At 37.5% G+C, this 10025-nt stretch overlaps 1 protein-coding gene across 1 annotated transcript; it reads right to left on the reverse strand.

The window, feature by feature from the left end:
- Nucleotides 1–1236: 1236 nt before the first annotated feature.
- Nucleotides 1237–1737, reverse strand: ucn1 (urocortin 1). The gene has a single exon (XM_085771088.1). It carries the CDS (start codon nt 1735–1737, stop codon nt 1237–1239), a length of 501 nt encoding a protein of 166 aa, XP_085627214.1.
- Nucleotides 1738–10025: the final 8288 nt, after the last annotated feature.

Below are 10025 nucleotides of genomic sequence, written 5' to 3' on the forward strand. Positions count from 1 at the left end.
AAAAAATATAAATGGCAAAAAGCAGTTTTTTTTTCTCCATTTGCTAAAACGAAGTCAATGATGTGTTCAGTGTCAGACGTTAAAGTTTAAGTACAATAAAATAAAGATTCTTCTTTTTTTTTGTTCTTTTGTTTGTTTGTTAGTTTGTTAGCATGCTACAGTCGGTACAGTACAGGTGATAGTGAGGTGAGGGAGTGAACATGAAAATCTGAGTGAATCTCGTCTCAAAACAAAGATAAAGAACCGAACTGGAAAGATAAAACATGAAGTGTCCTGACGTCCAAACTAAACTTCTTTACTCTGAACACAGTGTTGCTCTGTGGCACAGACACAAACTCTGCACAGAACTGAGATAATCAATCACTTTCTGAACAATTTTTAGTCTCAATCTGGTATTTATCCGAAGAAAAACAAGAGGATCAGTGTAATGTAAGTTAAACAAAGAAATAAACCTCGATTTTTGGTGTTTTATCACATTAATAATAATCAGTTTAAGATTTCAGAGTTTTAACTTCATTTATCAACACACAAGTACAAATGTGTCTGAATGAAACTGGTTGTTTCAAGATGTTGTGTTCAACTAAACTGGTTTTAACATCTGCACCAGTTTAGTGATGTAGAGATTTCAACTTCAATACCCATAATGCATCTGTAATTTTCATTATTCTGAATTATTTGGTTGCTGAAGTCACAGAAAGATAGAAATAAATAAATAAATAAAAAGACCATGATCCTGATGATATTCACACCAGGAGAAATCAGAAGAACAAAACTCAAGTTATAATTCAAGTAAGAGCTTAATTCAAATACACAAACGACCTGTCAGAGGGTGAAATCGTTGCTTCAGTCACAAATAATACACATAAATAATAAATAAAGTGTTGACTTTCCAACTCAAACTGTCCATAATATGAGGCTGATCCGGTGAAGTGTCAGTTTCCCTTTGTGTCCGTATGTCCAGTGTTGAGGGGTCTGGGGGGGGGGGGGGGTCAGTGGGTGATGGATGGGAGATGAGAGATGAGGAGGGATGGGTCCGTTTCCATGTTTTCCAGTAAAAGTCTTTAAATAACACTTAGGGATTTACATTTTTGCCGTGGTTGGTGCGTAATTTGGCACCAACTGTGCGTAAAATGATGGAGGAAGGCGACGCGCGAACCAAAAAAACCTGCAGGTAATGTAATGTAATGTAAATGTAAATGTAAATGTCAGACATGAGGCAGCGGCTGCTTTTCATTTTCACTTCCCGACCTCGTCGAGCACTTTGCGGTTGAGCTGCGCCTGCTCCCTCTGGTTCTCCATCTTGGCCATCTGGATCATGTTCCTCAGCAGGTGGAAGGTCAGGTCGATGGACAGCGGCGGCTCCTCGCTGCGCTTCAGCAGCTGCGCCGCCGCCGTCCTCACCGCCGCTGCCTCCTCCTGCTCCTCCCGCACCTCCTGCTCCTCCTCCGGCAGCAGGAGGTGCAGCCGGTCCGGGCTCCTCCGCTGCAGGAGTCTCAGGATGCTGTCGCCCAGTAGATCCGTGCTGCTGTCTCCAGCGGCGGCGGCGGCGGCTCTCAGCAGCACCTCGTCCAGCCGCTGCGTCTGGACGTGGCCGCCGCTGCTGCTGCTGCTGCTGCTGCTGCTGCTGCCGTCCAGCCAGCCGGGGAGGAGGCGCGGTCTGCCGGCGGCCAGGCGGAGCTGCGACGAGAGGAGGAGGACGGAGGAGGAGAGGAGCAGGAGCAGGGGGGCCGACTTCATGTCCTGGAACCAGAGGAGTGAAATGAAGTTACATTTACGTATTTATTATCAATCAATCAAGTTTCTTTCTTTCTTTTTTTTTCCCACTTTAATTTTTATTGAGATTTTTTTTCCTTTACAAAGGTGCAACAACTCAACAATACAAAAACAAACGAAGAGTTCATTTGCAAAAGCAGATAACTCCGTTTTAAAAAAATTCTAGAATCTTCATTTTTATGTACAAATTCTAGAATCTTCATTTTTATTCTAGAATCTTCATTTTTTTATGTACAAATTCTAGAATCTTCATTTTTTTATGTACAAATTCTAGAATCTTCATTTTTCTTATTTACATAAGGTGATATCAGTCAAACCAAAGTTGAGTGACTTTGAGATGTAACAAAACAGACATATCTAAAAAAAAAAAGTTTTACTGAAAACAACACTATGCAAAGAATAATTACAAAGCCTCAGTTCATTTTTTTTTTTCAAAATGGCACTTATCTGCTTTTGCAAATGAACTCTTGTCACTTTCAAAGCAATCTGTCCATATTCCATTTTCTTTTACTCAATCTTTTGTTTTGTCGCTGTTCACTCATAAATATTGTCCATCTCATCCATTTCTCTTTGAGCTGAGCTTCAGCCTGAAGCTGTGTAGCTATCATTTTTTCCATTGTGTAGATTTCCTCTACCAGGTGAATCCATAGGTCCAATCAAGTTTATTAGCACAACCACATTTAAACATTTAAAAACAACCCAAGTTGACCAATGTGCTGTACAGTTAAAAATGCAGGCGTAAATAGGCTACAAAGAATTGCGAGAAGAGATAAAACAGAACAAAAGATCGAGGAAATACAACAAAAATCAAGGGGACTTAACAGCTACAAAGTAAAAAGGTGAGTTTTTAGTCTGGATTTAAAAGAGTCGATGGAGGGGGCAAGCTGGTTTTACCATAAACACTCATTAATTCTAGTTATTTATTGATAAAATGATCCTTTTTAAGTTGGAAACATCTTATCAAAGAGAAAACTGCAATTTCAGACCGTTTTTCTGCAGGAAAATTCACTTCAACTCAACTGACAAATAAAAAGAAAAGCTCCATAAAGAAGAAAGAAGTGAAAATCCATCTGACAGATGTTGGTGTTACTCACGTTCTTCTCTCCAGATGCTGCAGCTGCTGCGGAACTTCGTGTTGGAGTCGGAGAATCTGTCTCGTGTTGGGTCGAGTGAGTCTGAAGGTGAAAAGTCCCACAGTGAGCGGCGACGGGGAGCGCACGCGGGGTTTTTATAGAAACCATCCAGCGCGCGCGGCTATGACGTCAATGCAGGAGCAGACAGCGGACAGAGGAAGAAGAAGAAGACAAGAGAGTCCCAGAGGAGGAGGAGGAGGAGGAGGAGGAGGAGGAGGAGGAGGAGGGCTGGTTCATTATCCATCCATCCATCCATCCATCCATCCCAGTGGACACCAGCTGGTCCCTCGGGTCCTTGAGGTTGTTGGAGATTCTTTTTTGAACTCATGTGCATATGATGATTTGATGACACTTCTATTTTTATTTTTTATTTATTTTATTTTAGAAACGTTAAAAATAAAACCCATTCATTCATTCATTCATTCATACAGAGGATTTTTTTGAAGTAATTGTGGTAGTGGTGGACCGTCAAGTTTAAAAACACATCGGCAGCAGCGCACACTGATCTGCAGCTACTGAGACTGTTATTATTCTGTCACCTGAGTTAACGAGGTGCACGTGAGTTTGGAGCTGACGAGAGGAGAGAATAAAGAGTGAGACAACGTAACTTTAATGGAAAATGACCTAAACCGAGTCCAGTAGAGCTGTAACTGTGTAGTGGAGAGGCGTTCAAAGTAATGGTAACTATCGTGGAAATCCTGCTTATTGTTTTAACATCTAGGTGTAAAAAAAAAAAAAAAAAAAAGAAGTTTTTCTGGGATAAAGGGGCAGATTACATAAGATTCTTCTTCTTTCTGCTCCTGTTTGTTGAGATTTGGGAGGTTTTTGTTTTTATTGTAGCTTATTAAAATGCAAGATCATTTTTCTGACTGATTTATTGCCCTATATCGCCGTGTAGGCCTATGTAGTTCCGCTTCTTTCCCCCGCCCTCCGCCTGTTGTCTCCGTTGTCACTTTGTTGTCACTTTGTAGCCGCTCCACAGAGAGCACATGGCTAATTAATATGCACGTGCTGACCATATATGGCGTTCCGGGGGCGGAGTAAGAGGTGTGTTCACGTGTGCACCATTCTTGGGTCCGGTGTGATTTATCAAAGGGAAATTGCGGAGAGTTGTGCGTACGCACAGTTTGATTGATCTGAAAAAGGTGTAAATATTTCGGGTGTACGCCATTTTTGTCTTTTCGCCGTAGCAAAACTTTAGTAGCAGTTTTACACCCTCTTTGATAAATGAGGCCCAGTTCACTAATACAAACTTAGCATCTTATTTAGAAGAGGAACTTATTATAGAAGCATCGACTGCACAAAACTTTACAATCAAACACAGTGAAGAGACAAAGTTTCTACTGATGCTTCTATCAGATTAATAAAGACAAATATCTATTTAAAAAAAACAGCTTTTAATTATGTTTAACCCGTCGACTCAGTGTTTAAACTCTGGCGTTCGACAGACACGAAGAAGAAGAAGAAGACAAGAGAGTCCCAGAGGAGGAAGAGGAGGAGGGCAGGTTCATTATCCATCCATCCATCCATCCATCCATCCATCCATCCCAGTGGACACCAGCTGGTCCCTCGGGTCCTTGAGGTTGTTGGAGATTCTTGGAGAAAGTTCCAGAGTTTCTCCAGGAGGTTTGAAGACATCATCAATTAAACATCTGTGGCAACATCTGTGCAGCTGTGGCGGTGCTGGAAGAGGAAGATGATGATCAGGGCCGTTGCTAGGAATTCTGGGCCCCCTTAAAGAATACTAAAGTGGGCCCCCCCCCCTAACTTTTCCAGTTTTTTTTCTTAGACTACGTATGTATTATCATTTTTTATTTAGCCTAGTAGCCTACCTTGTTTTGATGCTAATGCAACATTACACTGCAAAAACCCAAGTATCTTACCAAGAATGTTTGTCTTATTTCTAGTCAAAATGTAATTTCTAGTCAAAACAAATCTCATTATACTTAAAATAAGACTCATCATATTAAAAGTAGCTTGTTTTTAGACACTTTTTACTTCTTTCAAGCATATTTTCACTTGGAATAAGTAGAAAAAATATGATAGTGGAACAAGTTTTTCTTCCTTATTACAAGCACAAAAAATTTGCTTTCACTGGCAGATTTTTCTACTTATTTCAAGTGAAAATTAGTTTGAAAGAAGTGAAAATTATCTAAAAACAAGTTAATTTTTAGGTTATGAGTCTTATTTTAAGTGGAAAGAGTTTAGCTTTGACTAGAAATGAGACATTTGGACAAGAAATAAGACAAATATTCTTGGAAGGATGTTGAGTTTTTACAGTGTACTATGAGAATAAGTCAGGGTCTTACATAGAATAAATCAGTCATACAAAGATTATTCTACTGGGGTTTTTTGTGGGCCCCACTGGGCGCTGGGCCCCTAGAATTATCATCACCTTTCTCCCCTATACAACGGCCCTGATGATGATGATGATGATGATGATGATGATGGTGGTGGTGGTCTGTGGACTGACCCCAGTGAATAATCCATGTGAATCTCACCTTCTCGGAGTTGTGTTGTTTATTGGAAACTGCTATTGGTTTTGTTTTTATTTGTGATTTTGATTTGATGAAATTTCCTTTAAAACAGAAAAAGTGTTTGAGAAAGAGACATGAAAAGATTTGATGATAATGAACGTGCAGAAAAAACATTTTACTTCTGTTGAACTCGTGTCTTATTTGAGCATTAAAGTGACACAAAAGGTAAAACAACAAAGCTCTGTTCATTTTCTATTCACATCAATATTAGTTGATTTTAACCATTTATTTCTAGACCAGGCAGCTCCGTTAAATAATCAGTGACACTTTATAATAAGTACACACTATTAAGCGTTAGTTAAGCATTAAATAAATACTGAATTCTTCATCCATAATACATGAATACTCATTAGTATGTAGTTTATAAATGCAGTTAGTGCTTATCAATGATGAGTAAAACATTTTAACTGTGTTTATAACATACATACTAATGAGTGTTATAAATGATGAATTCAATTAGTTAAAGCCTAATGTGTAGGATTTACCCCCATCTAGAGGTGCGGTTGCATATCTGAACGTATTCCTGATGTTGCATTCACGTGAAATCGGGCAGACGTCAGACAGACAACAGACGCTGCATGTAACAGGATAAACAAGCGTCTGTGTAAACAAGTGGTCCGCCAGCACGAAGCAAAAAAACAATACAGGTGTGACAATATGTTGACTCATTCTAAGGTACGAGAAAGGTTTCATTTGTATGCGGGTGTGATTCGACTTCAGTTAAATACATATTTATGAAAGCAATATTTGATTTTTGCTAAGAAAAAGCCAAATAAGTTACATACTAGGGCTTTAAGCATTAATAAATACTTCATAACGCACATTTACTCATTAGTATGTAGTTTATAAATACAGTTAGTGCTTATCAATGAGTAAAACATTTTTAACTGTGTTTATAAACTACATACTAATGAATATGCATCTGTTGTAAATGATGAATTCAGTATTTAATGCTTAACTAATGCTTAATAGTGTGGACTTGTTATAAAGTGTTACCAATTTCTTTTCATTTTCACCTAAATGTGAGCAGATTTGAGAAAGAAACATGAAAAGTTGAAATCTTATTTGAGCGTGAAACTGACACAAAAGGTAAAACAACACAGCTCTGTTCATTTTCTATTCACATCAATATAAGTTGATTTCAACCCTTTATTTCATGACCAGGAAGCTCTATTAAATAAATCGGTGACACTTTATAATGAGTAGACACTAGTAAACATTAGTTAAGCATATTAATACTGAATTCTTCATTTATAATGCATGGATACTCATTAGTATGTAGTTTATAAATACAGTTAGTGCTTATCAATGATGAGTAAAACATTAACTGTGTTTATAAACTACATACTAATGAATATTCATGTGTTATAAATTATGAATTCAGTATTTATTAACGCTTAACTAATGCTTAATAGTGTGGACTTATTATAAAGTGTTACCCATTTCTTTTCATTTTCACCTAAATGTGAGCAAATTTGTGAATGAGACAAATTTTGAGTTGATTTGAGCATGAAAGTGAGACAAAAGGTAAAACAACAAAGCTCTGTTCATTTTCTATTCACATCTATATAAGTTGATGTTAACCCTTCACTTCATGACCAGGCAGCTCCATTAAATAAATTAAATAATTTATAATAAACTACAATGACTTTTACTGGGTGACTGAATGTGTCGGAGCTGTCCGTGGTGCTGAACCTGCTGATTCCAGTTATTCAACATCTAACATGATCAATCTTCTTCATCTTCATGTTCTTTGCTGAGTTTCTGAGCTCAACTGTTTTTATGTTAAAGTTATATGAATTATTTTTGCAACAAACTATTAGAAAACAGCGACTCACATAAAAACAGCATTAGGACGTTTGTAGTTTGACGACAGTTTGACGATGAGACTCGTTCTGACTCAGCGCTCGTGGATTCTGTGACAAATCTGAGGTCATAAGATATTTATACATTCTTTAGTAAATTATTGTTTTGTCTTTTTTTGTTTTTACGTGTCTATTATTGAGTTAGAAAATACTGATAAGAGTCTAAACAGTCACTGTTTGTTGTTATATGGAAGTTGAGGGATAAAAATAAGTTGCTGAACATATGCGGATATTTAAATAGTAGTAGTATATATGTATATTGTACATTTATATAGATATTTATGTAGTATATATATGTTTTATATAGTTTTATGTATGTAATATATGTTTACTACGGTGTTAACCATGAGTTAGAAAGGGGTGGGTGGTTGTTTTTTGCATACTTGCATACTTCTTCCTACTCTTTTTTCGACTTGTGTATATTATGACTTGATGACACTTCTATTTTTATTTTTTATTTATTTTATTTTAGACATGTTCAAAATAAAACTCATTCATTCATTCAGAAAAAATCATTGTAACTTCAGTCTCACTCAAAACACCAGTTCACTAATACAAACTTAGCATCTTATTTAGAAGAGGAACTTATTATAGAAGCATCGACTGCACAAAACTTTACAATCAAACACAGTGAAGAGACAAAGTTTCTACTGATGCTTCTATCAGATTAATAATGAAAAATATCTATTTCAGGGTTTCTGCAGGTACCACCAAATCTAATTTAATACTTTTTAATGCCCTTTTTAATGCCGTTTCAAACATTTTTAATGCCCAAGACTACATATACTTACCTATATCAGGGTTCCTACAGCTTAAGCCAAGTTAAATTTAAGACTTTTTAAGACTTTTTTAAAGCCACTTGAAATGAAATTTAAGACCGACTTCACAATAAACACAAATGCAGAAAAAAGAGAAAAAAACACCACATCAATTACATAGGGTTATAGGGACAATTTGACCCACTTTCCTATGTGATCCAAGGTAAAGTGACTGCTACATGAACATTGGATTGTGTCTCTTTCCAGCTGTCCTTTCAAAATAAATGCATAAAAAGTCTGAAAAAAAACAACACTGACTCGGGAGCTGGAGGCGGTGAGAAATTTAGCAGTGACGGCCGCCACTAACTTCTCTATGTCGAAATGTTACCAATTATTTTGAGATTTGAGACTAATTACAACCATAAAATACCACTTACCAATTGTTAACATTTTTAAGACTTTTGAAAAATTGATTGAAGACATTTTAATGCCAATTAAGGCCTTGTTTTTAGATGAATGAATTCAATGCCTTTTAAGACTTTTTAAGGATCCGAAAGAACCCTGCTATATACACACACACACCCAATTACTTGGTTCTGAATATTTCTCACACCAAAAGGGGAGCACCGACTGCAATTTTCTGGCTGATCACCGATTTTTAAAAAGCCTGACCTGCCGATTCCGATTTTTGCAGATAGCGAATGTCAACAGTAGCCTGCCACCACCTAAAAATATTAATTTAGAAAATTCTCCATTTCTTCACCCACGTTTAATTTTACTGTAGATTAACTGTATAATCCCCCTATTTTTTCTGCTCTTTGTGCTCTACAGGGATGTAATGATATCAAAATCTCACTGTATGAATCAATCAAGTTTTTAGAAATTTTTTAATGCCTTTGAAAATCGAATTTAATGCCTTTCAATGCCATTTAAGGCCTTAATTTTAGCCAAATATATTTAATGACTTTTAATGCTTTTTAATGACCTGCAGAAACCCTGTATTTAAAAAAACAGCTTTTAATTATGTTTAACCCGTCGACTCAGTGTTTAAACTCTGGCGTTCGACTGCTTGATGAGCAGGTTTGAGTCGTCACCAGTTAATTAAGTGGATCTTCATTTTAATCACCTTGGCTTCGATCTGCACGCCGAGCCGCGGGAGTTGGAACCAGAGACTAGATTCAGTTTCCTGGGGAGAAGAGGAGGAAAAGAAGAAGAGGAGGAAGCTCATATCACGTCCTCCTCTTCCTCCTCCTCCTCCTCGTCTCCCCGGGGGGAAAGAGGAAAGAGGCTATTTGGCAGATTTTCAGTGGATTCGTCACACGTTTCCGCTGCTTTTCCCTCTGATTTAGAACAAGTGTGTGTGTTTATGAGTGTGTGTGTGCAGTTAATTTGGTTGACAGCCGAGCTCAGCAGCCTCCACGTCTCCTCCCTTCCTCCACACAAACAAACAAACCAACCAACCAATAAACAAACCAATAAACAAACCCCACCCGCCCGGTCAGAGCCGAGCTGGCTGCAGGAGGCGCCGAGGTCAAACGCACCATTGACACCGTGATGATGATGATGTTTCAAACTTCAGCTTTAACAACTTTATATTTTACACTTTACAGCAGGAAACAGGCTCATTACATGGGATCAGAACATACAGACCATAATAAAAAGGATCATTAACAGAGACAATGATGTTCATAATCTGTGGTTCGGTGATTAATTATCAGCAGAAAGAAAAATATTTATAGTTTGTGTGTGCAGGAGTTAGACGATAGGACTGATACGACTCATGTCTGTTGTTGCTAGGCAGATTTCTGGTCTTTATGCTAAAATAAACTAAGATAATTCACATTTTATTCAAACCAGTAGATTTGTAATCGTCCTGTAACATCAGGTTGTGTTGGTTTTATGAGTCCATTCATGCTACAGACACACTTGATCGACCAGAATGCATTGCAGAAAACTCAT

Source organism: Trachurus japonicus, chromosome 24 (assembly GCF_045865225.1).
Source record: "Trachurus japonicus isolate A0001 chromosome 24, Traja_1.0".
Lineage (NCBI taxonomy): Eukaryota > Metazoa > Chordata > Actinopteri > Carangiformes > Carangidae > Trachurus > Trachurus japonicus.

What these genes read in the sequence shown, in the direction of transcription:
- ucn1 (XM_085771088.1), bottom strand. Translation starts at nt 1,737, where the DNA reads ATGAAGTCGGCCCCCCTGCTCCTGCTCCTCTCCTCCTCCGTCCTCCTC.